Source organism: Stigmatopora nigra, chromosome 7 (genome assembly GCF_051989575.1).
Source record: "Stigmatopora nigra isolate UIUO_SnigA chromosome 7, RoL_Snig_1.1, whole genome shotgun sequence".
Lineage (NCBI taxonomy): Eukaryota > Metazoa > Chordata > Actinopteri > Syngnathiformes > Syngnathidae > Stigmatopora > Stigmatopora nigra.
In genome coordinates, this window is record NC_135514.1 from 15148380 (window position 1) to 15173911 (window position 25532).

The 25532-nt window shown below is 40.5% G+C and overlaps 4 protein-coding genes and 1 long non-coding RNA gene across 5 annotated transcripts; 2 read left to right on the plus strand and 3 right to left on the minus strand.

Annotated features, from left to right (window-relative positions):
• Nucleotides 1–43: 43 nt before the first annotated feature.
• pycard (PYD and CARD domain containing) lies at nt 44–3359 on the minus strand. Its single transcript, XM_077721520.1, has 5 exons — nt 2366–3359; nt 2058–2304; nt 953–997; nt 793–837; nt 44–727 (listed from the first exon to the last, which is right to left on the minus strand). Exons 2-5 carry the CDS (start codon nt 2302–2304, stop codon nt 438–440), a joined length of 627 nt encoding a protein of 208 aa, XP_077577646.1. The 5' UTR covers nt 2366–3359; the 3' UTR covers nt 44–437.
• Nucleotides 3360–3528: 169 nt separating this feature from the next.
• LOC144199219 (apoptosis-associated speck-like protein containing a CARD) lies at nt 3529–15276 on the minus strand. Its single transcript, XM_077720711.1, has 6 exons — nt 15229–15276; nt 9574–9639; nt 6642–7541; nt 4838–5784; nt 4534–4777; nt 3529–4081 (listed from the first exon to the last, which is right to left on the minus strand). The coding sequence occupies exons 5-6, from the start codon at nt 4775–4777 to the stop codon at nt 3813–3815; spliced, it is 513 nt and encodes a 170-aa protein (XP_077576837.1). The 5' UTR covers nt 4838–5784; nt 6642–7541; nt 9574–9639; nt 15229–15276; the 3' UTR covers nt 3529–3812.
• On the plus strand, nt 6499–15038 carry nes (nestin). Its single transcript, XM_077721521.1, has 4 exons — nt 6499–7352; nt 7423–7547; nt 9856–9914; nt 10542–15038. Exons 1-4 carry the CDS (start codon nt 6555–6557, stop codon nt 14183–14185), a joined length of 4626 nt encoding a protein of 1541 aa, XP_077577647.1. The 5' UTR covers nt 6499–6554; the 3' UTR covers nt 14186–15038.
• Nucleotides 15277–18968: 3692 nt separating the features above from the next.
• LOC144199796 (uncharacterized) lies at nt 18969–20056 on the minus strand. Its single transcript, XR_013326970.1, has 3 exons — nt 19585–20056; nt 19331–19399; nt 18969–19233 (listed from the first exon to the last, which is right to left on the minus strand). It is a non-coding gene; the product is annotated as an uncharacterized LOC144199796 (long non-coding RNA).
• akirin1 (akirin 1) lies at nt 19606–25232 on the plus strand. The gene is made up of 5 exons (XM_077721657.1): nt 19606–19988; nt 22922–23068; nt 23784–23912; nt 23986–24057; nt 24733–25232. Exons 1-5 carry the CDS (start codon nt 19781–19783, stop codon nt 24741–24743), a joined length of 567 nt encoding a protein of 188 aa, XP_077577783.1. The 5' UTR covers nt 19606–19780; the 3' UTR covers nt 24744–25232.
• Nucleotides 25233–25532: the final 300 nt, after the last annotated feature.

The window sequence follows — 25532 nt, forward strand, 5'->3', positions numbered from 1 at the left end:
AAACAAGTTATACAACATACATTTATTTAGTTGCGCACTTGCACATCTTTTCGTTGGTCAGGAAAAGTATTTTATTTTTAAATGCCATATGATCAATGACAGAATTGGACATCTATTTTCATCCACAATTCTAATTTGAATCTTGGATCGACATTAATTTTGATTATTTAAAGATATTTAAAAAATATAGCAATTTTTGTAAATGGAATGCTTTAAAACTTAACTAAAATGTGTTTGATTGAGAAGAGGACTAAATTGATGAAAAATATATTTTCATAATTTGCCAAGGGATTTTTACACATTTCCTTTTTTTACCAACAGTTTAAAACAAACTAATGCAGGAAATATACATTAAAAAACGAGTTTATACTGGCATTGACTGGAACGTAGGATGATCTTTGTTTCAGGGGGTAAAGGGGGAGTGTCTACAAAACCTCCTAGGAGTCTTTGAGGAGGTCTTTGACCAGGTACGACTCTTGTTGATGGAGCAGTTCCACGAAGATATTCTTGACGTCGTCGCCCGATTTCAGCGCCAAATCGTAGATCTTCCTCATCTGCTGCTGGGTTCCCGACGTCAGCCTGATTGTGTCGTAGACTCCGTACTGGAGGACTCCCCGCTCCAGCAACCCGTCCAGAATGGAATCGATGTTGGTCACACGCTGGATCAACTGAATTCTGTGCTTGTCCACAAAGTGCGTCCCGGACACTGCGGACGGAGGGACCATTGTCACAAAATAAAAGCAAAAAATATATATACAAACAAGTACAAATACTTTGTATGGGTGTGCTTACAGTTGGAGCATCTGGTGACATTGACAACTCCAAGTTGCCCCGCCCCTAGAAAGAGAAAGTGTTTTTTTTCTAATCAAAGAGCTGGTAAAATGCGTCATGTTGTACTCTAAACTATGAAGGCGAGGCTTTTCAAAGTAAAAGGTAGACGGCAGAGACTCACCTTGGCCGCCAGATGCGTTCGAGGTCAGCTGGGCAATCCGAATATCTATAAAAGGCAAAATTGTGAGGCTGTGGCGCAAACCACTTGTCAAAGATCTTACTTAATACATTCCTTTTTACTCGTGACCGGACGTTTGGTCGCCGGTCTTTTGGTCGCCGGTCTTTTGGTCGCCGGTCTTTTGGTCGCCGGTCTTTTGGTCGCCGGTCTTTTGGTCGCCGGTCTTTTGGTCGCCGGTCTTTTGGTCGCCGGTCAAATGTACTTGGATATTAAACAGTATTCCGATATTAAACAGTACTTAGATATTAAAACAGTATTAGATATTAAAACAGTATTAGATATTAAAACAGTATTAGATATTAAAACAGTATTAGATATTAAAACAGTATTATATATTAAAACAGTATTAGATATTAAACAGTATTAGATATTAAACGGTACTCCGATATTAAACAGTACTTAGATATTAAACAGTACTTAGATATTAAACAGTACTTAGATATTAAACAGTACTCCGATATTAAACGGTACTTAGATATTAAATGGTACTTAGATATTAAACAGTACTTAGATATTAAACAGTACTTAGATATTAAACGGTACTTAGATATTAAATGGTACTTAGATATTAAACAGTACTTGGATATTAAACAGTACTTAGATATTAAACGGTACTTAAATATAAAACTCTCACTCTTAGATATTAAACCAGGGGTGGGCAAACTTTGGGCCCGGGGGCCACATTGACTTAAAAAATTTAACAGAAGGTTGGGGTCAGCACAAGATAGGATACATATAAAAAAAGTGCATCCGTTAACAGTACATATGAAACATAAACAGAAAAAGGGATTTAAAAGTATTAACATACTCATCACTCATCATTCAAGTAAAAAGTATAAAGTACAATGTCAAGTCAAAAGGAATGTAATAAGAAATATTAAAATGTTGTTTCAAAAAATAAAAGGGCTACTAAAAAACACAAAAAAACAAATACGAGTGGAGACAGCTACTGCCACTAGCTATTGTCATAATGACATTTCCCGAATACACGATGCATAAAAGTTATCCAATCCAATCCAAAACGTGTAAAATGGAAAAACAAGCCTACCCAGCTTTGAGGCTTGGTCGCCACACCCGATGTCCCCCAAGAGCTCGGAGACGACGGCCGGGGCTCCGGCCTCGGTGAAGGTGGACACCAGCACGTTGGTGACCTCCAACCGAGACCGGTCCTCCACCTTGGACTGCGACACCCTGCGATCTCCTTCCCGATCCACCAAAGCAGCACAGAAGCTCAAGAAGTTTTCCTTGGACAAGTTGTCCAACGATTGAAAGATAAGCTTCTTTTTGGTGGCCATCTGCAAAAAGTTGAGGGAGTTGAATGGCGGATGGGGGTGACGGAGATGAGCTGCAGCTCACCTGAAATCCGCTTGACGACTGGATTTACCTTCCTGTTTGGGCAGCTGTTGTTCTGAATGGAATTTATTGTTGATGTGCCTTGTATATCAAGTTAGCTCAGAAAGAAAGGGGCGGAGGGAGTATTATGGTCTGTTATTTTTCCTTGGAATTGAACCGAGTTGGTGACAGTGACGTCATCAGACCTGAAATTCAAGCTAACCAGAAATGCATTGTTTCAATTGCTAATGTTTCAGGGGCATTGATGGTGATATATATCAAATCCCCGTGGAGTGGGAGGGGCTAATGGACGTCTGGTTGGGGCATTTCACCTAGTGGTTGACACTGGGTATTTGTTACCTACGAGGGAAGAGTGGCAGCTCACCTGAAATTCGCTTAAGGACTGGATTTACCTTCCTGTTTGGGCACCTATCCAAACCAATCAATTTAGATCAGAATGAAGATGTGCAATTAAAAAAAGGGCGGAGTGAGCATTATGGTCTGTTATTTTTCCTTGGAATTGAACCGAGTTGGTGCCAGTGACGCCAACGGACCTGAAACTCAAGTTACCCAGAAAAGCCTTGGTGCAATTACTAATGTTTCACCGACTGGGGGATATCTTTTGTTTTTAAACGAAAAAAGCTCTGTTTGGCAAAACATTCAGCAAAGGTAAAGTTGTGGGCGAGTTTTTGCATGTAAAAAAATGGACTATATCTATTATTGGCGTTTGTTAGGGTTATAGGCTGGCGAGAATATACTTTGAATATAAAACAATATTAAAAATTATATAATATAACTTTTTCTGTATCATTTGACCGTGTGTAATTTGTTGAGTGGCAGGTACCCAGCCAATCATAGTCACGTTAGCTGAGCTAGGTTTAGCTTCCTGAGTAACCTCTGTCGTGATTGGCTGCGTAGCTTGGTTGCATCGTACTCAATGATTGGCTAAGACACTCGCCACTCAGTGAATGATACACAGTAAAATGATAATAGGAAAAAAAGGTTATACAACATCCATTTAGTTGCGCACTTGCGCATCTTTTTTTTGGTCAGGAAATGAATTTTATTTTTAAATGCCAAATGATCAATGACAGAATTGGACACTTATTTTCATCCACAATTCTAATTTGAATCTTGGATCAACTCTGAACTGGAAATACCAGACTTAAAAAGACACAGAGGGAAAATGCAGGTGGGAAAACTTTATTTTTGAGCATTTAAAGAGAATAAAAATATAAGAATTTTTGCAAATGGAATGCTTTGCAACAAAAATAAAATGTGTTTGAATAAAAATGGGAATAGATTGATTTAAAAAGATGTTTTTCACAATTTGTAAAGAGATTTTTTGCAACAGTTTAAAACGAATTAAGGCAGGAAAGTGACATTAAAAACTAGTTTATACTGGCATTGACTGGGTCGTGTGATGATCTTTGATTCAGGGAGAGAAAAGGGGGCGTGACTAAAACACCTCTTAGGGGTCTTTGAGAAGGTCTTTGACCAGGTACGACTCTTGTTGATGGAGCAGTTCCATGAAGATATTCTTGACGTCGTCGCCCGATCTCAGCGCCAAATCGTAGATCTTCTTCATCTTGTCCTGGGTTCCCGACGTCTGGCTGATCTCTTCGTAGACTCCGTACTGGAGGACTCCCCGCTCCAGCAACCCTTCCAGAATGGGATCGATGTTGGTCACGCGCTGGATCAACTGAATTCTGTGCTTGTCCACAAAATGTTTCTCAGGCACTGCGGACGGAGGGACCATTGTCACAAAATAAAAGCATAAAATTAATTACAAGTACAATGTGTTACAGAATTCCACAAGTACTTTGTGTGTCTGTTTACAGTTGTCCGAGTAATTGTTTACATTTGAGAGTCACCTGCAGAACACTCCTACCCAGAAAGACGGGAGTTGATGACAATCACAATGTGCTTTTTAAAGAAGCCAAATCATAATTTAGGATGTTGTTTTGGGGAGGTGCGAGAAAACCAGAGTACCCGAAGAAATCCACACAACACTGTGGCGCTAACCACTGGTCAAAGATGGGGAAAAAAAACAACCCAAAGAAGCACCAGAAAGCATTTTATACCCCAACGTGTGTCAACCGAAAGTCAGAGAATAAAACGTGAAGATGCGAGAGAAGACAAGACGAGAAAACTGGAAAAACAAGATGGCGCAGGTGCGCGGGGGCACATACCCAGCTTCTTGGCTTCGTCCTCACACCCGACGGACTCCAGGAGCTCGGAGACGATGGCCGGGGCTTCGTCGTCGAAGGTGGACACCAGCACGTTGGTGACCTCAAACCGCTGCAGGCCCTCCACCTTGGACTGCGGCACCCTGCGATCTCCTTCCCGGTCCACCAAAGCAGCACAGAAGCTCAAGAAGTTTTCCTTGGACAAGTTGTCCAACGATTGAAAGATAAGCTTCTTTTTGGTGGCCATCTGCAAAAATTGCAAGTGTTGAATGGCGGACGGGGGTGACGGGGAAGAGCGGCAGCTCACCTGAAATCCGCTTGACGACTGGATATACCTTCTTGTTTAAGCAGCTGTGTGTTCTGAATGGATATTATTGTTGATGGGCCTTGTATATATAGTTAGATCAGAACGAAGACGTGCAATTAGAAAAGGGGCGCAGTAAGCATTATGGTCTGTTATTTTTCCTTGGAACTGAACCGAGTTGGTGCCAGTGACGTCAACCGGACCTGAAATTCAAGTTCACCAGAAAAGCCTTGTTTCAAAAATCCTTGTTTCAATTGCTAATGTTTCAGGGGCATTGAAGGTGATAAATGTCCAATCCCTGTGGACTGGGAGGGGCTAATGGACATTTGGTTGGGGTATTTGACTGAGTGGGTATTTTGATTAACCGGGGAAGAGCGGCAGCTCACCTGAAATGCGCTTGACGACTGGATTTACCTTCCTGTTTGGGCGGCTATCCAAACCAATCAATTTAGATCAGAATGAAGATGTGCAATTAAAAAATGGGCGGAGGGAGCATTTTGGTCTGTTATTTTTCCTTGGAATTGAACCGAGTTGGTGCCAGTAACGCCAACGGACCTGAAATTCAAGCTAACCAGAAAAGCCTTGGTGCAATTGTTAATGTTTCAGGGCCATCGACTGCGATAAACGTCCAAAAACATGCATGCTAGGCTAATCGTATGCTAAATTGTCTTAAGGTATGAGTCTGATGGGTTGTTTGTGTTTTTCTGCCCTGTGATTGGCTGGCCAATGCTTCAGGGTGTTCCCTACCTGCTGCCCACAGATAGCTGGGATAAGCTCCAGCACCCCCTGCGACCCTTGAGGGGATAATCGGTTCCAAAAATGAATGAATCATCTATGATAATAATATATATGAAAATACATCAGTTAAACATAAATGCCTCCTGCACTTTCAATATCGTCCACCAGAGGTCACTGTCTTCCCGTCTGAAAAGTTGTCTTGCGAGAAAGACCTGAAAAGGAGCAAAAAGGACAGTCGTGAGTCAGGACAGGGGCGGAGCTTAGGGGGGTGCGGTTGAGGGTCCGCTTAGGGGGCGTAAAAGGGTGTCATGGTTGGCTGAGGGGAGTCTCGAAAAAAAAAATGGACTAGAAATACCATTTTAGATATGATATTTACATTTTTTTTTTAAATAAATGGATTATAAAAACTGGATTAAAAGACCTGAATATTCCGGTTTATAGATCTAAAACAATGTTTAGTTTAGTTTTTTTTAACAATATATTCTTTGATTTTACAAAATGATTTTTGAACTAAAAACACAGAAAAATTGATTAAAAAATCACATTTATAGATCAAAAGAACTGGATTAAAATCCCTGAATATTCCGTTTTTTATAGATCTAAATAAAAGTTTATTTGAATTGAACTAAAAACACAGAAATGGATTAAAAAATGACAATTATTAATTTAAAAGGTGTAAAATCAGGAAATTTAATATACATCTTTACTATTCATTTGAATAAAAAAAATTCAACTAAACCAAAAAAAAAAAAAAAAAAAACGACCGTCCCTGAAGGCATCACAAGAACCTTACAATTGCTTCGAAACAGTTAAAAGCACCACTGACTTCACTGCTTCCATAAGCCCGCCTTCTAAAAAAAAAAAGCCCCTCCTACATCAGCCCGTCCCTCTTCCCCTCCTCCAGTCTCCTCCCCCTTCTCCTTCATTATCTCCCTCGGCCTCCCCGGCAGCTTCACTCGTCCTTTCCCTTTCCTCACCGGCCATGGATCTTCACATTCCGGTTCATTCCGGTCTCGTATCCCGAGAAAAAGACCAAATGCTTGAACTAAACCGCCGCCTACGGACTTACCTGGGCCGGGTGGAGCACCTGGAGGCGGAGAACTCCTTATTGGCCCAGGAGATCCGAGCTCGGCGGCTCGATGGTGGCTCCGCCCCGCCGAGAAACACCAAGGAAGACCTCCATCGGGCTAGAAACGACTTAGAAGAAGTCTGGAGATGGAGGACTCGGACCCAGATGGAGGTCTCCCAACTAACCCGGGAGATGGAGATAGTGAAGCGGCGCTGGCAGATGGAAGCCCGGGCCCGAGAAGAGATTGGGGCGGAGTTAGAGGTGAGCGCCAGGGAGCTGGAGGAGGAGCTTGGAGCTCAGAATTGGCTCAGGGGCAAGATGGAGCATCTAGAAGGAGAAATGGTTGACCTCCTTCACAACCACGAGAAGGAATTAGCTCGACTTGAAGCGGCTCGGGTACAGTCGGTCCCGGCCCGCTTCGTTAGAACTACCCCTGACCTTCTTCAGCTGGAGCAAGAGCTCAGTCAGAGGGCTTCGGTGGCCTGGAAGGAGACGGCGGAAGCCTACCAGGCTCAGCTAGACCGTCTCCAGGTGAGCCTGATGGAAAGCGTAGATCGCCTAGACCAGATGGAAAGTCAGAAGAACCAGTTTCGGGTCCGTCTGGAGGCCCTGGAGGGGGAGCGTCTGGCTGAAATGGACGCCCGGATGCGACTGGAGGGGATGGAGGAGAAGCAGAGACGAGAACATGGGCAGCATCTACGTGGGCTTCAGGTAAATTAAGGAGAACGTTTTTGGAAGGTCTTCTCGGGTGGGTGGTTTTAATGTCCCGTGTTGTGTTCAGGGACATCTGGACAGTCTGGAGAAGGAGAAGCGAGAGCTGGCGAAGAAGTTGGAACTTCTACTAGAGGAGAACCGAGGTCTGTTCCAGGAGAAGATGTCTATGGGATTGGAGGTCGTTACCTACAGGTAAAAGGAAAATGTTAGCGGCGGCTAGTTAGCGAGTTTTATTGTGAAGGGCTATAATGACATCAGGTTTTTCTATTGATTTCAATGAGGAAAGCTATAATAATGCTAATAAATAATAAAGGATGTCCAAGTGGGTTAATAGGATGTTTTGGAGTCATAATAATGAAGTCATAAAAAAAAAAAATGCTAAGCAATTTTAATGTTTATGGCAAAAAGTGACTATTTTTTGTCATAAAATTGATTAAAAATGGAAATTAGCCCACGGCTCCAATCTTACATATTTTCATAAACATGGTCGTAAATAAATAAATTAAAAAAACAATTGAAAAAATTAAGTCATGCGCAAATGTTGAGGTCAAAGGTCACACAATTTAGGTCATGTAAGGCACAATATTAACATGATGTGACCCCATGACCTAAAACATATATACATAAGTGATCAATACTTATTTTTAGGATGACAAATAATTATTTTATCAAATGTAGATTATGGCGGCCATGTTTGGTCTACATTAACTGTGAAATTCGAGGGATTACTGTATTTATTTTTTGTACTCTTTGGCTAGCGCTACTTATAGCCCTAAAAGGACAACATTTTGATACCATAAATCAACCGTCTCCCTTTTAGCCTGTCACCCGCACTAAAAATGATGGATGAATCACCCCCGCGCGCGCAACGGAGTCACCCCGATCTGAACTGGGTGGTCTCCAGCGGGAGAACATTCTGGGCCGCAGCTGTTTTCGAGCCCAAAGTCGTGTCCTTGAAGTCATCCCGCTTGGCGGAAGTGCTGACCTCACGCCATTGTGGAGCACTCAAGTGACCCCGCCCCCCTCGTTAAGGGGCCCCACCTCCCTCCAACCAGACGATTCGTCTTTCGGCGTATTGACCTACGCTGCTCACGCATTTATGAGCTGTGGGAATTTGGAGGAACGGATCAGATAACATGGAACAGGACTCCATAACATTACAGTAATCCCTCGATTATTGTGGTTGATGTAGAACAGACAAGGTCGCGATAAATGAAAAACAGCGAAGTAGCGTAAATCATTCCTATTTTAATTTTTTTGAAATATTTTTTTTTGTTCAGGGCGGAGTTCTAGTAGCAAGTGGAGGAGGGGGGAGTGGCTTATGAGTTTTCTTGGTGTGGGTTTTCATATTTTTTTGAACTTTAAAAAATAATATTAGATTTTTTTTTTTAATTCAGGGCGGAGTCCTAGTAGCAAGTGGAGGAGGGGGGAGTGGCTTATGAGTTTTTTTGGTGTGGGTTTTCATATTTTTATGAACTTTAAAAAAAAAAAATAATTAGAATTTTTTTTTTAATTCAGGGCGGAGTCCTAGTAGCAAGTGGAGGAGGGGGGGGGTGGCTTATGAGTTTTTTTGGTGTTGGTTTTCATATTTTTATGAACTTTAAAAAATAATAATAATTAGAATTTTTTTTTTTAATTCAGGGCGGAGTCCTAGTAGCAAGTGGAGGAGGGGGGAGTGGCTTATGAGTTTTCTTGGTGTGGGTTTTCATATTTTTTTGAACTTTAAAAAATAATATTAGATTTTTTTTTTTAATTCAGGGCGGAGTCCTAGTAACAAGTGGAGGAAGGGGGAGTGGCTTCCGCTTATGAGTTTTTTTGGTGTGGATTTTCACATTTTTATGAACTTTAAAAATAATAATATATATATATTTATATTTTAATTTAGTTCAGGGCGGAGTCCTAGTAGCAAATGGAGGAGGGGGGAGTGGCTTCCGCTTATGAGTTTTTTGGCGTGGAATTTTGCATTTTTATGAACTTTAAAAAATATATATATTTATTTTTTTATAATATTTTTTTAACTTCAGTGCTGAGTTATAGTAGCAAGCGGAGGGGAGTGGCCTCTGCTTGAGTTTTTTGAGGTGGATTTTCATTTTTTTTATTAATTTAAAAAAATGATAATACATATTCTTTTAATAATAATATTTTTTTCAGATAGATTTTTTTAGGTAATTTTGTTTGGAATAAAATTTAAAATTCAAACAACACAGGGAGAACCCACCTGGGATTGAACCCTTGAGCGCAGAACTGCGAGGCCGGGGCGCTGACCACTTTAGCACCGGGTTGCCTAAAAAAAAACAATAATAATAAAAGATTAGGTTTTATTAAACCAATATAATACAAGATCAAATTAATTATTAACACCCCAGTTTAGGAATGTCTCCCTGCATTAGATGACTAGCCTGTCAATTAGCGCCACATGGGCTGCTAATGCTATCAGCTGTCTAGTCAACTTGATGACCACAACAACAATAACAACATTTTCCTTTGCTACTCTTTGCAGAGCTTTGCTGGATAGCGAGAACCTGCGACCAATCGACTCCAGAAATCATTCCTTTCAAGGTGAATATTTAAATTAGTGCACCAAATCGAATTTGGACTCAAAAAATATAAATAGTAATAACATTTCAATAAAAGTTGTTCCTAGGCAGAATTTGTATCGCATCAAAATTAAATGGCAGCCATTCATTTTTACCTCAAATACATTGAAATATATCTATTTTATCGTATAAAACATAGTTCTGATTTTTTTTAAACACAACCTTTTCCTCATCATTGATTGGCCCCGCCCAGATATCGTTTAGTAAGGCGCCATTTTGACTCCATGATTTGTTAGCTTTAATAAACTAAAGTGGTGTCTAAAAAAGACATCCGTCAACATGACATTCATAAAATAGACAAAAAACGCCCACTAACGTTACGCCGATTTAGCTAATAGCTTTCCGCTAACGATTTTATTCAAATTGGGACTTGGACGGGAGGGTCGGTTGTCATCCGAGACGTGGCGGCGGGGGGACGTCCCCAGAGCTCAAAGCGCCACATGTCATTCCCGTTAAAAAGGAAATGGCGATCAATACGGCACATTAACATACGCCCTCTTGCAGGGGGGAGGCGGCTTTTAACCGTGGCGCCTCCCCCCAAAGGCGTCCAAGTTAGAAGGTGTATTGATTGGCTCTTCTTCTCTCCTAGACGCAAAAGCTTCACGAGGGAATTACCAAGCGCCTCGCCGTGAGGTCTGGAGACCACCGATAACTTCTACCACGAGCACGAGGAGCAAATTTTTTACTGAAGTTCGCAAAAATGAAGTCAAAACGACGGAGGTGGAAAAACAAGGTTCTTTTTGTAAAATGGAGGCGTTTAGAGAGCAAGATGTGGTTGAGAAGGTGACCTGTGTGGAGCCTGGATCTTCTCAAAGGGAAGAAGAACGTGAAGAACGTCCTGTTGGAGACGTGGAGGAGGGACAAAACAGGTTTCAGGTCCAATTGGGAGCTCCAAAAAGTGAAGAGAAGGTCGTGGAGAATGAGAATGAGATGAAGAGCCAAACGGAACCAAAAACTGATGTTCTGGAAATCGTGGAGGAGACCTTCAGGTCCTTGGTGGATTGCGATCAAGAGTCGCCAAGTCTTCTAATGGAGGACAAAGCCATTGTTGACTTCCAACTGCAAGTAGGAACTCCAAAAGGTGAAGAACTAGAGTCTCCAATCATCCAGAATGAACAAAACACCCAAGAACTGAAATCTGGACTTCTGGGAAGGATGGAAGATGCCTTCAGTAGCTCAGCTGAAGGCGATCAAGACTCGCTAGAAGTTTCAGTCCTTGAAGAAGCAGATGTTGACCTTCAACTATGGTCTGCTTTACCTCCATTGAAGAAGGAACTGACACCAGACCTGCCAGAAACCATCAGTTCCTGGCTCAAGAGCGATGAGGAACGGTCGCCAGGGGTTTCGGACCAGGAAAAAACAGCTGTTGGCTTTTCACTGCAGTCGGAAGCTCCGCCTCCGATTGGGGAGACTGATGGAGACCCATCGAGAGCCCAGGAACAAAAGGACGATGGTCCTGGAACGGAAACTTCACAGGAAACCACTCCAGAATCCAGAACCAGCAGTCGGTCTTCCCAGTCTGGTTTGACGGAGATAAGCCAGGAAGTGAGAAGGTCCATTTTGGAACCAACCGTGGCGGACATCTTGTATCCGGATGGCGAAGACATGGACACGTGGGACAGCGTGATGGAGAAGAAAGTCCGGGCGGAGTCCAGCGAGCCGCAAACGGAAACGGGGGGACGGTACGCGGAACCGGAGGAGGACATCTCGGCGAGAAGGTCCGAACCGAGTGGAGAAGATGTCAGAAATGGAGAAGACGCCATTTGGCAGCCATGGGAAGACGAAAATCCAGCGCCCGAGGACGGCGAAAACGTGGAAGATGAGGACGAAGACTCCCAAAATGTCTCGGTGTCGTGGAGGACGGAACTGGAGAGCGACAGTTACGCTCAGGAGAAGACGCTGGCCGACACGCGACCGCTCATCCGCTACACCAGCGACGAGACGGACGCTAATACGTTAGCCTCGCACGAGAGCGACGCTAGCGATGGCGAGCACGATGGGAAGGCCGGAGATACTCTGGGACCTGGTTGGGGTGACAGCAGGGCCAAGAACTTTGGAACCATGGAGGATCTTTGCGAGGAAGTTGAAGAAGAAGTAGTGGAATGGACATCTGGACCGAGGGGAACGAGCCATGAGCATTTGGGGGAGGAGTCTACAGACGTGGGAGATGAGAGTGAAGTTATGGATTCTGAAGATGATGAGGAGGAGGTTGAGGTGGAGGTCCAGGAGGTCCTGGAGGAGGACCAGCAGAGAGAGGTCCAGGAGAAGAACGTCCAGGGGGAGGAGGACCTGGAGGAGGAGGTCCTGGGGGAAAAGGTACAGAAGAAGGAGGTCCAGGAAGTCCTGGAGGAAAAGATCCAGGAGAAGGAGGTCCTGGAGGAAAAGGTCCTGGAGGAGGAGGTCCGGGAGGATAAGGTCCAGATGGAGGAGATCCAGGAGAAGGAGGTCCAAGAGGTCCTGGAGGAGGAGGTCCAGGAGAGGGAAGTCCAGAAGGTCCAGGAGGAGAAGGTCCAGGGGGAGGAGGTCCAGGGGGAGGAAGTCCAGAAGGAGGGGTTCCAGGAGGAGGATCCTGAATGGATGAACATGGAAGGATCTGAAGTACGAGTGGAACACGGGATGGACCTTCGGGATTCTGAAGAGCCACAAGGGGGCCAGGAGAAAGTCCAGGATGGATCAAGGAAGTTGGAAGAAGACATTGAAGAGGAATACCATCAGGAATTGGGACATTCAGTGCAGGTTGAGGAGAAGGTTCAAGATGTTCTTCAACCAAAAGACCAAAAAGTCATGACTGAATCTGGAAACGTGTTCGGGGAAGTAGAACGTCAATTTGGAGATGTTATGCAACCTGAGTTGGACATGTTGGATGTTGAGAAGATCCAAGATGGAAGAAAAAGCATGGAACAAGAAAATTTGATCGATCCTGAAGTCCAAGTAGAAGACAATCTTGTCCTGGAGAATTCCATCCCGTCTCAGTTGATGACTCCAGATTTTGAGACCAAGGACAAGGTGGAAATGACTTTAAAACCAGGCCCCAAGTCTGATCTCCAAGCTAAAGACCAGATGGACTTGGAGTTAACAGATGACAATCTGGAGAAGGTCCAAGAAGGACACTTGAAACAAGAAGAAGGACAAATGGCGTCCTCCACTGAATGGGATCTCCAGTTGGAAAGCGATCTGGAGATACAGCCTCGGTCCAACTCTCCAAATAATGACTCATTGGAAGATCTAGATCTGGATGTCCAAGTAGAAGACCTTCAAGATTCCGTCCTGCCTCAGGTGTTGTCTCCAGATGATGACACGGGCGAGATCCAGAATGAAATACTGACCCAAGAAGAAGCACAGAAGGTTTACCTCTTGTCTTCTGAGGAATCTCATGTCCAAGAGGAACATCAACCGACCTTCTGGCCTCGGTTTGACTCCGCCCATAACGAGAAGAAAGTCCAAGATGAGTTCGAGACCATAAAACCAGAAGAAAGCAACTGCAAAGATCTAGATCTGAATCTTGGAGATCTTGTCCAACCTATGTCGGGATCTCCAGATGATTCTTTGGAGGAAGTCCGAGATGGATTGTCGAGGCAAGAAGACGCCACCAGGGGGGGCTTACCGGTCTGTAAAGATTCCGATCTTCAGTTAGGAGATCTAGGACTGGCAGAACCTCACTTGGAGACTCCAGACCATGGAGTTCTGGATGGTTCTTTATATCCTGAGGAGCAAGAACTCGGTTTTTCAATCCTGTCTCAAACCTTTAGTGAGTTCCTCAGTGGACCTGACCCAGGAGAAGCTAAAAAACAAAAACAAGATCAAGAACCAGAGTCTGAACCTCAAAATCCAGAAGGACTACATCTGGGGGAAGAAGAAGAAGAACGGATCGTCCCATGGAACACTGTAGAGGACTTTGATGTGGACTATCCAGAAACTGAAGAAGAATCGGTTGATAGTCAAGTCGGGGAGGACATCGGTGATGGGGACACCCTCATCTTTCCAGAGAAGGACTCCCCATCCAGAGTCCACCAAACCAAGGACAAGGAGAACCGAGATTTCTGGGTCTCGTCTTTGGAAGCGGCTGCTGGCGTCCAAGAAGAAACGCCTGAAGTCCACGATGTGGACTTTGAAACCGACTTGGGCAGGGAGAACACCCTTAACGGAGGCTCCGCCCACAGAGGGGCCGTCACAAAGCTGCATTCCCGAGATCTGGAAGTTGAGGGAGAATCCTGGTCTTCGGGGAACCAATAATCCGGTCCCTTTCATGAAAACATCGCATTGGAGTCTGTGGAAATGTTGCTAATATCGGCTAGCTAAAGAAAACAGGGTGTTCATATGCTTTATATCCACTGGAGGGCGCAAATTCCACATTAAAATCATTCAATCAATCATCATACACTGAAAGCGCCGCATTATTGTTAATTTTTATCATTTTTATGAGTTTTTTAAGGAAAAAAATGCACGTATCCCCCGAGAGCCCACAATTGTTGTTGTTTTTAAGGTTTTTTTAGTCTGAAATTAGATACAATTTTTGGCAAAGTTAAAAAAAAAACTAAATTATGGAGTAATCTTAAGTACGTAAATTAAAAAAAAACTAAATTATGGAGTAATCATATGTACGTAAATTTAGCACAACCCTGGCTTGGTCAATTTTTTTGAAGTGGGAAGGCTGGCAGTTAAAAATAAATGGTTGTAGCGCCACCTAATGGATTTCCAATCCAAAAGTGATGTTTTTTTTTGCAAACACCCGCGCACTGGTTTTGCTTTGCTAGCTCCGCCCACGGGCTAATTTTTCCAGTTTTTTGGCACATATGTTTACCGCTATGCTAATTGTTAGAATCCGACACCCCCGGATTGATCATGAACCGTTGATCAGTGTGTATTGATCCGATTTAACTGGTCATGTTTCATTTCCTGGAGGCGATCGTTATGCTAACGATTAGCATGATCTTCTAAGAGATGCTAATGCGTTTTTGAAATGTCTAGTTTTTTATTTATTTATTAATTTTGGTGTGCAAAGGATTTGTTTCACTTTTTTTGTTTGATTGATTGAAGGAATTTTTCAGTGTATTTAAAAAATCATTAAAAATTAATCAATGGCAAATGTATTTTTTGTGTTTTTTTAAATACTTTTTATACACTTAGATAAAAAACATTTAAATAATAATTAAGTCTCATCTTAAAACTTTTTTAGATCATAATTTGGTCCATATATCCAAACATAAGCATTTATTTACAATAAATAGTTGCAGCATATTTGAAATATAATATAACAAATGAGAGAATTTACTTACCAAATTTTCAACTTGCGTAAAAAGTTCTCATCTCTGTCCTGTCGGCTGCAAAAAAAGACAGGAAGGAAAACTAAGTCACATGTGTCAAAGTGGCGGCACGGGGGCCAAATCTGGCCCGCCGCATCATTTTGTGTGGCCCGGGAAAGTCAATCATAACTTTCTGTTTTAGGATCAAACTAAAATGGATAGTATATGTATATTAATATATGTATATTAAATGTCCTGTTTCCCCCCGTTAAAATCAATAATTGTCATTTTTAATATTTTTTTCTTGTTTTTAGTTCAAAAATAATTTTGTAAAATCTAAAAATATGTTAAAAAAGCTAAAATAAACATTGTTTTAGATCTAGTTTTTTAATCCATAATGGTATTTTTTATACATTTTTTGTGTTTTTAGTTTAAAAAAATAATTTTGTAAAATCTAAAAATGTATATATAAAAAAAACAAGACCTCAAATAAACATTGTTTTAGATCTATAAAAAACTGAATATTCAGGGCTTTTAATCCAGTTCTTTTAATCCATTTATAAATTAAAAAAATCTAAATATTATATCTAAAAAGGACAACACTAAACCCCCTTGCCTCGGGTTTGACACCGATGAATGAAGCACGTGAACAATTGCAGTTGGCGAATCCAAATTTCATCATCTCGCACCACAGTTTTAAAAATAGTCAAAGTTGCACTGCGGTGTGCAATCGGCCATTTGTTTTCTTGCGTCCGGAACAGCTGCAAACACAATGTTTGCCCTTTGTGCTTAACATTCTTCGTTAAGACATTAAAAAAAAATACACATTTGACTTTCGGACTATCGCCCCCAGTGGACGGTGTTGGAATTGACAGATTAGATGACAATTGGTGGTCCTTTTCTTCGTAAAATAAGACAAAAAATGTTTTTTTTATATCAGAAGAGGGTGGAAAAAGCCACTGAGTGGTTAGCCTATTGGACTTGCAGTTCTGTGGTCGAGGGTTCAATTCCGGGTGGGCAGTCATTTGTGTATTCTATCTAAACATGCATGCTAGGCTAATTGTATGCTAAAATTTTCCTTATTTATGAGTGATTGGTTGTTTTTCTCATTGTACCCTGTGATTGGTTGGCCACCATTTAAAAAAAATGCATTTCTACTTAAACAAGATTATATTATGAGTACAAAGGCAAACAGTGGCTTTTATTAATTTATGCTGATACAATTATTAATGCGCACCTAATATATGATATTTCAAAAATGGTATTTTGGGGGCGTCCAATCTTTTTTGAGCAGTCATCTTGGTTTCCAGACATATGCCCTTAAACATGGCGAACAGACAGGAAGTCGGGTAGTTGAACTTAATTACATAAGTGTGTATGTGTGTGTATAAGTGTGTGTGTGTGTGTGTGTGTGTGTGTGTGTGTGTGTGGCAGCAGATGTCCAATGTCATCTAATCAGTATGTGGAAATTAAATTAGCGAGATGTGATAGGCCGAGCGCAAGAAGAGTACTGTTAGCCCAAAGCCTGCCATTGACAGCATTAGTCACCCAAACCACATTGACACCCCCCCCCCCCCGTAAAATTTAATTGGATGTCTTATGAAGTCAATGGGAATAAAACAGCACTCAATGAATTTGATGTTTAAGCTACTTTGTTTAGCTAATTTTCTTCACATTGCTAATGCTAAAAAATAAATCTTTAACTGGAAAAGTTGCAGAAGCAAAAACAAAATGGAGGAGAAGGCTTGAGAAGTATTTTCAAACAAAGCTGTCGTCTTAAATGACGTCAAGGAGGCAGCTGACATAAACAGATGGCGCCGATGACCAATCTCGATGACGGGAAATAATCAAGTAAAAATAGTTTCTATCTTTTTTTCTAAAGTGTTACTAGAAGCATTATTCTTAAGATATTGTATTTTTAGGGTATTTTTCAACCGCAATTGGTGATTAAAACTAATGTATAAAAGTTGTTACATTTATTTTGTGACAAAAATAGTTGTATTCAAACATTTATGCGGGTTTTGAGTATTTCTGACACGTTGGGTAGGAGATATTCGAAAAAGTATTTATTTGGTTGCTGAAATACTAGCACGGGCTCATCGGCTTGTTTTGACGTCATCGTGAAATGAAAGCCTGTTGTCACAATTGTTAAGAAAACACTGCCCTCTGGTGGGTGAAATCGTCAATCGTACCACATGTTGCGAATACGTCAATGTTTTGTCTTGGCGACGTGTGTTTGTTTACCATTTACTAGTACCGGTGCAATACTATGTGTGAGCTGAGAAAAGTGAAAATAGGTACATAAGTACATAAATAAGTACCTAAGTAATTAAGTACATGTGTAAGTATGTAAATAAGTACAAAAGTGCTTAAAGAAGTACCTAAGTGATTAAGTACGTAAATAAGTATGTCTGTAAGTATGTAAATAAGTATGTATGTAAGTATGTAAATAAATAAGTACATAAATAAGTACCTAAGTAATTAAGTGCATATAAAAATAAGTACACGTGCTTAAAGGAGTACCTAATAATTAAGTACATACGTACTTAAATAAGTACAGTAATCCCTCAATTATCGCAACTTAACTTATCACAAATTCACTACTTTTTGATTATTTTCTGCTATTAATTATTACATTTTTTGTTTTTTGATAAGAGTGACCCTACTTTGCTCTTTCGATTATCGCGGCCATGTTTGGTCTACATTAACCGCAATATTCAAGAGATTCCTGTACTTCATTAATTTAGGACTTAACTATGTACTTAATTAAATATTTACTTACATACAAGGACCTAAAACACCGCATTTGAAATATATATTTACACAGAATGAGACATTAGTTTTTAGCATACAATGGCTATCGTTACATGGAACTAGTATCACTTGTACTACATGTTGTTGTAAAGTGTATGACTTTAGAATTGTTAGAGTACTGTGTATTTTCAAGGCCCTGGCGATATGACGGTACTTGGGTAACGCGGGTTTTTCGTCTGGCCCTACGGGAGTCTGGGAATGATATGTGTGTGTTTAGGTGGGGGAACTGGGAGTTGTATGCTATCTGCACATGAATGCCGACCTTCCACAAAGGCCCCTATGCAGAGGGGGGGCTTTAAATGGGGCACATGCCAGGAAGAAAAGACTGCATAATAATTTACCAGAACACTCTGTGATTATAAGGGTGGGGGAGCTACTGTTAAAAGCTCCCATTCAAACTCAATTGGACTGCTAATAGAGTCAAGTCAGGACATTAGCATTAGCTCATTAAAATTGGGTGACTGGCTTTTTGTCTTTTGGTTTTCAGTTTTTGGTGTCACTACAGGAAAGGAAAAATGAGATACTGTATTTTCTCGCATATAAGCCGTATTTGTGGCTAAAAAAATGATGATTTAATACAGGGTAAGGCTTATATGTGCATAAATTTGACTTGACATGGACCAAACTGCAATAACGCAAGACAATTTTCGGCTTATATGCGAGAAAATACGGTAATATATATTTTGGTTGTTCGGTACAATTTTTGTGTAACATGAGGTACATTATACACACAATTTCACCAAGCTAACTAGCATACAAATGACCAGTTTGAATCATTTCTTTTCAAACGTGTTGTTTTGAGAAAGCTAATAAAAATAAATACTTCATTTGCAATTTAGTGGAGCACAGTTTGATAACAGTGTTCCTTTTTTAATGTATAATAGTGAAGTTTAAAACTTTGGAGGCTGTTTTTTTCAAGATAATTATAAATGGCTAAATAATTGGCTAATGGCTAAAATTCAAAGATAAACAATACAATGAATCGACTGCTACATTCAACACGTTTCAAGCATTTGTAATTGTATATCACTACGTATTACTTTTCTTAATACAGTGACATTTAAAATGGCCTTTCGTATACGGACAACTATTTACATTCTTTTCCAACTCAAATGTAGAACTTTAAACTGTTAGCCCAAATACCTGCTAGCACAAACGGGCGAGATGGATTCTTCTGAAGGCGTCATTTCTACGTCGTTGACGTCCACAGTGGTTTGTTTGGAACTGTAACAATGGAAAAGGCGTCATGTTAATATGTATATTTTAAGAAAAAAACACTTCTATTAAGTTTGACGTTTATATGATGTTAATAGCTACCCACCTGGCCGCTTCCACTTTCCCAGACAATGGAGTCCAAGTCAACCCATTACTCAAATTGCACGGGCAGAGTCTATGAAATGTGTCGAAAACAACACTTTTTTAGTCGTAAATTACTGAATTATTTTTATAATACCTTATTAAAGACGACTAAACATATGTATTGAACAAATGTATCTTGAGAACAAAAGAGGACAAAGAGTACAAAGTTTCTACAATAGGAAACCACACCCCCCCCCCCCCCCTTGTGATTCTCACTTGGTACGCTCCAGCATTGTGACGTTTTAAAATTTCAGCAAGCTCACTCGGCTCTCGATTCTCGGAGGTGGAAAAAAATCCCTTGTTGCGGAACGTAAGAAAGGCGCTTCGAAGCCCGGAAAGGACGCCCGATACCAACACAAACCCTCCGTGAATCTCCTTTTTATTGGTTTCGCGTCCTATTCTTCCGCCCAAGATGGCCTGCGGGGCGACGCTGAAGCGCTCGATGGAGTTCGAGGCCCTCCTGAATCCCCAATCTCCCAAGCGGAGACGGTGCAACCCCCTACCGGGGACTCCCGGCACTCCGTCGCCGCAAAGATGCAACAACCTCCGCGCCGCAGTCGATGGCTCGGTGCACTCCACGTCGCCCCAAAGCATGGCTGGTGAGAACAGACTCACGCCAGGTACGGAATTAATCAATTTTTACTCGTCTTTTCTTGTCTTTTTTTCTGGGTGGCTGTCACGGGGAGGAGGGGGGTTAGGGTGGAGTGCTTCACTTGAATGGGGGTTGGAGGCTAACGTTCATTTAAGCTAAGCTAGGCTAACATCCGCGAGGGGAATGTCGTCGTTGAGTTATCTTAACATATGACCTATATAGTCCTCATTTGTTCATTTTTGAAACCTTTTGTTGACCAGTGTGACACTAAAATGCGTCAGCGTTGAAACGAATCCGTTTTATGGTCGAAATGCGGAATTCCTAGTTGAATAAAGCACTTATTCATGTGGGGATATCACGTCCTCCTTTCTCTAACAGGATGTTAAGCTAGAGTAGAGTAGTCATGTAAGACGTTACAAAATGGCAGGTAAAGGTTGCTGCTTGCTAATTAGGCTGCCACAATTATTCTGGCTTTGTGGTGGAGGTGAGGAGATGTTGCCATTATTCATTTCCTCTTGAGGCTGGGTGGGCATTGTTCGATTCCGTCATGCTTTTGACCTTCTCTTCTTTCAAAAGCTCAACTGTAAAAAGTGAGAATAAAAGACTTCAAGTGTTGACCGATTGGGCCCGACTAGGCCCTTCCATTCATTTTTGCTGTTAGTGGTGGAACGATTAATCGATTTGGAGCGAAACGTCGATCGGTTGAGTGACAATTGGTTCGAATCTATGCAAGGTAGATGGACGGTGACGTCTTTTTAAGGGTCTTATTCAAATTTTCAGATATTTAAAATAATATTGGCAAATAATTCAATGGTCAAAGAAATGATATTAATCGTGGAGTCGTTAAATGAGTCGTTTACATTAGTGGTGTCCAATCTGCAGTCCGTGGACCATTACTGGTCCCTGAGCAGCCTGCTGCTGGTCCGTCAGGGTAATATTAAGATTTCTAATGTTGGTGTGCTAATTGAAATGAGAAAAGTTGTTATAATAATGATTAATAATAGCTAATATGTTTGAGACTTTTTTTATTGGTTGCAAGACAGACATAAGACACACAACATTGTAGACCTAGGTAAAAAAAATGGAGCAATATTGGGTAAAATCCATAGTTTATCCAAAGCCGGACCTCCTCTTTTGATTGGCTTTTTTGTCTATTTTTCTTAAATCGGCACAACCGGTGTTTGATAATCAAATTTTATTTTAAGTGTCACATGACCACCCTTTCCTGGTTAATTTTGTATTTTTTTTGATGGCACAATCCGCTCAAAATCCAAAATGGAAGCTCCTGTTCAGTTTTTAATTTGGTTGCCAGATAATGTTGTTATTGTTGCTTGTTGCAAGTCTCTCCCAGTCCCAACAAATTGGACGTCCATCACCGTCAAGGGCAGCCAGAGTGGACAAGCCTTTCCAGTCCTGTATTTGTTCATTTTTTTCTACGTTGCTAATGACAAAATAGATTCTAAAAAGCCAAATGTTGGTTTAGAACGGCCAAAAGCTGACCTGGTTGAGCACGTGTTTGTAGGCCGAAGTAGGGAGTGGTACTACTGCTTATCTATCATACTGCATGCTAGTTTAGCTTCATACAACACACACACACACATCTGTGTTTTTTGACAAAGACATCAAGTACTTGTACTCGGGTATTTAAGTGTATCATTCCGTTTAGACGTTTTATTTCTCTCAGGAAAGTAGTTTTGCGTCAATATTGAATGTCATTTTTTTTACTTAGAAGCCAGTGGCTTATTTTTAGCTCTATTGATTGGTTTTATTGTCATAGAAGTATAATGAGATTTAAAGCTTTTGTCGCATAATGCACAAATAACACTAATAGTTAGTCAAATTTATAGATAAGTAGTCCAAGAGCTTGTTTAGGATGAGTTCCATGGTTTTAGGAACGTTCAGTGCGAGTAATAACCAATAAATAATAAATATATAGTCATAAATATGTGGGAAAACATAGTACACAAGTAGTAGAAGTATTGGTACTATGTTTTGATTAGGTTTTAGGTTCAGAACTCGTGTTGAATTGGGAAGAAACTGTCTTTGAGTCTGTTTGTCTTGGCTGTTATGACTATTGTTCCCATTGATAGCGATAGACGTCCAATCCATTTGAACTGTGAAGGGCGGCAGAGAATGTAAAACTGTTCCAGTTAAGATAAATAAGATATATTTGATTTAAATTCACAATTTGTCATTTTTTTGTTATTTTCATTTTTAAATATGTAAACTTTCATTTAAAAAAAACAAAAAAAACTTAAAAGCGTCACCTAACAACAAACGTATCACTTATTTATTTATTTTTTTAAACTTGCAAATTGGAATCGATCATTAGATTGGGGTCAAAAAACAGATATTGTGATTAACATTTATTCAAATTCCGGACGTTTTATTGGGCGTCTTCAGGATACACTTGACCAGCCAATCACACGACCATATTTGGACGCGCTTTTACTTTCCCCTCCGGCTGTCTAAACGACAGGGCGGCAGCTGCCTGCCGACGTGATCTGGGCACAGCGGGTATCTTTCTCGCCAAGATGACCCACACGGGAATTATGTGGGTAACGAGCCAACCCCGTCTAATGGAATTTTCTTGGTGCCTCTTTTTGTATTGGGATAAAATGTCAGCTGTCAAAAAAGCTCAACTCACCGTCACCCAGTGGACCAGCTCTCATTTTCTCTCGGCTTGTTGCGCTAGCTAGCTAGCAAAAGACAAAGTTTACACATATAAGCCGCTTCCATGTATAGGCCGTACCCTTATAATGGTTGAATTTTACAATTTCTCACGTATAAGCCGCCCCCTGTTCCCAATTTTTTACCTCCATGTTCATGGTTTTAATTGGGAGTACAAATGTGTTACTTTGAAGGGGAAAATTTGAGAAAAATGATGGGATGTGGTGTTTTTGAGATAGAGTAATACCTTAATAAGTGACCTTTGTTTTTTTTTTTGTGGTGGTCTTACAGAGCAGATCTTCCAAAACCTGCGTCAAGAGTACAACAGGATCCAGAGGAGGAGGCAGCTGGAGGGGGCCTTCAACCAAACGGAGAATTGCGGACCCTCTGACGTCGCCAGCCCTTCTACGTCCTTGCACGCCCCTTGCTCCCCACCAGGTAGAAAATATAAGAGAGAGAGAATCTAAGAGAGAGTTTCATATCTAAGAGAGAGAGTTTCATATCTAAGAGAGAGAGTTTCATATCTAAGAGAGAGAGTTTCATATCTAAGAGAGAGAGTTTCATATCTAAGAGAGAGAGTTTCATATCTAAGAGAGAGAATTTCATATCTAAGAGAGAGACTTTATTATGTAAGAGAGAGAGTTTAATATCTAAGAGAGTTTAATATCTAAGAGAGTTTAATATCTAAGGGAGAGAGTTTAATATCTAAGGGAGAGAGTTTAATATCTAAGAGAGAGAGTTTAATATCTACGAGAGTTTCATGTCCAAGTACTGTTTAATATCCAAGTACTGTTTAATATCAGTTTAATTACTGAGAGAGTTTAATTACTGAGTTTCATAGCGGAGAGAGTTTCATATACCTGAGAGTTTCGTTTATGTGTTTTATATATAACTGAGTTTCATATACCCGAGAGAGTTTCATATCTGAGAGTTTCATCAATACCTGAGTTTCATATCTGAGAGAGAGAGAGTTTAATATCTAATTACTATTACTGTTAATATCCAAGTACATTTGACCGGCGACCAAACGTCCGGTCACGAGTGCTATGCTGCATCAGGGCCTGGACGAGTTTACGCAGCGAGACCAGTCGGGTTGAAAATGTCTGTAAAAACGGGGTGTAGATGAACAAACGTTGACCTTTGCTCTGTCCAGGCGCCTCAAGACGGGACCAGCCCTCGTTCACGCTGAAGCAAGTCAGCTACCTGTGCGAGCGTTTGCTCAAAGACCACGAGGAGAAGATCCGGGAGGAGTACGAACACATCCTCAACATCAAACTTTCAGGTATAGCGCCACCGTGTGGAATCGCTGAGGTAGGCCACCCATCCTCACCATTTGCTCTTTTTCCCAACCGCAGAACAATACGAGTCTTTTGTGAAATTCACACAAGATCAGATCATGCGAAGATATGGCGCCCGGCCCGCTAGCTGTGAGTACACAAATATATCTTTTTAAATGGTTACAATTAAAGGTAGTTAAAAAAAAAAAATATACAGTCGTGCTTTTACTTAGGAAATTAATTGGTTCACAAACTTTTTTCATATCTTGAATATTTTGTAAGCAGAGTAATACTTCATATGTAAATTCCATCATTTGTCCTAAAAAAAAACATCTAAAAATGTCCCAATTTTGTATGAAAGATGTGAGAAACAGACAAAAATGATAGGAAAATTGTTTATTAATGTTTATTATCTAACAAGGAATTGTCAATTTTAGCCTAATCTTGCTATACTCATTTTCCCAAACTATTTTCTCATTAAAATCTTTAAAAAATAACAATCAAATTTACAGTTTGTTTTTGTAAAAACAGCATATATCGCTGATTGTTAGATTTGATTCCTATAACAAGAAATATACTTTTTACATAAGCTAATTTAGTTTTCAGAAACTGCAAATTTCCCATTAGCATTAAGCTGTTACGCTCGTTCCAAAACCAAACTATTTTCTATTTTAATCCTCCGTATGTCATTATACTTGTAACGCATATTTTTAAGTTGTCTACATTACTATATTTATTAATTTTGATAAATGTAATTCCCCCATGGGGAATAATTAACAATTCTTCTTCAAAAATGACTGATCAATCTAAATACCTTTTTTCCAGATGTCTCCTGAACGCACCATGATGAGATTCCAGTTTTTCTCCTTCACACACACACACACACACACATTACTACTACTAGTACTACTACTATTACTACTGCTTAATTTGTTAAACCACCACTCAATACACACAGTGCCATGGTTATCCGCTCGTTATCCAAAAGTGTCGCCAGACGGCCAAAAGTTAGCGGAAATCTTCAGCCGACCCCCTTCATTTTCCGCTTTTTTTTTCTTTTTTCTTTATTTTCCTCTCGCTCTGAAAAACCCGGACTGAAAGCCAATCACCTCCCAAAACATACGCGTCCAATCTCTGGCTGTCGACTTGAAAAAGCTTGTTTTTTTTTTTTTTTTGCTCACGCGATTGAAGCCTTTTAGGAGGAAACGGCTGTATTTAACGCCATGTCATCCCTCCTCGCTCACCCGTTCTCTCCAAAATGAGAATGTGCTTTTGGTTTTTTTTCCTCTTTGATGACATGAAAAATAAAAATCCTGTGATTTAAAGATGCCCAGATTTTATTTTGAAATGTTTCTGATCTGCTATATTACTTTTTATTTTATTTTTTTTACTTTTTATTTTCAGTACTTTTTCTTCTCAGGAAAAACAAGCCAATTAGAAATTCTACCCATTTTAGTTTGTTAAAAAATTGGATCGGAATCAAGTAATGAATACTAGGTTTTTAGTGCGTTTTGTTTTTAAGTTTCCAATACATATTTTTTATGAAATTAATATTTTATTAATATATTTTTATTTATTTTAAACATAATTTCATATAATATATTTATTAATAATAGAATAATTAA

Bases quoted from the DNA above. Each gene is read 5' to 3' on its own strand.
- akirin1 (XM_077721657.1), top strand. From the start codon at position 19,781: ATGGCCTGCGGGGCGACGCTGAAGCGCTCGATGGAGTTCGAGGCCCTC. The intron at 19,989-22,921 runs GTACGGAATTAA...GTGGTCTTACAG, and splicing joins TGAGAACAGACTCACGCCAG to AGCAGATCTTCCAAAACCTG. The intron at 23,913-23,985 runs GTATAGCGCCAC...TCCCAACCGCAG, and splicing joins CCTCAACATCAAACTTTCAG to AACAATACGAGTCTTTTGTG.
- pycard (XM_077721520.1), bottom strand. From the start codon at position 2,304: ATGGCCACCAAAAAGAAGCTTATCTTTCAATCGTTGGACAACTTGTCC. The intron at 838-952 runs GTGAGTCTCTGC...TTCTCTTTCTAG, and splicing joins GAACGCATCTGGCGGCCAAG to GGGCGGGGCAACTTGGAGTT. The intron at 728-792 runs GTAAGCACACCC...TTTATTTTGTGA, and splicing joins TGTCACCAGATGCTCCAACT to CAATGGTCCCTCCGTCCGCA.
- LOC144199219 (XM_077720711.1), bottom strand. From the start codon at position 4,777: ATGGCCACCAAAAAGAAGCTTATCTTTCAATCGTTGGACAACTTGTCC. The intron at 4,082-4,533 runs GTATGTGCCCCC...CTCCGTCCGCAG, and splicing joins GGACGAAGCCAAGAAGCTGG to TGCCTGAGAAACATTTTGTG.
- nes (XM_077721521.1), top strand. From the start codon at position 6,555: ATGGATCTTCACATTCCGGTTCATTCCGGTCTCGTATCCCGAGAAAAA. The intron at 7,353-7,422 runs GTAAATTAAGGA...TGTTGTGTTCAG, and splicing joins AGCATCTACGTGGGCTTCAG to GGACATCTGGACAGTCTGGA. The intron at 9,915-10,541 runs GTGAATATTTAA...CTTCTCTCCTAG, and splicing joins CAGAAATCATTCCTTTCAAG to ACGCAAAAGCTTCACGAGGG.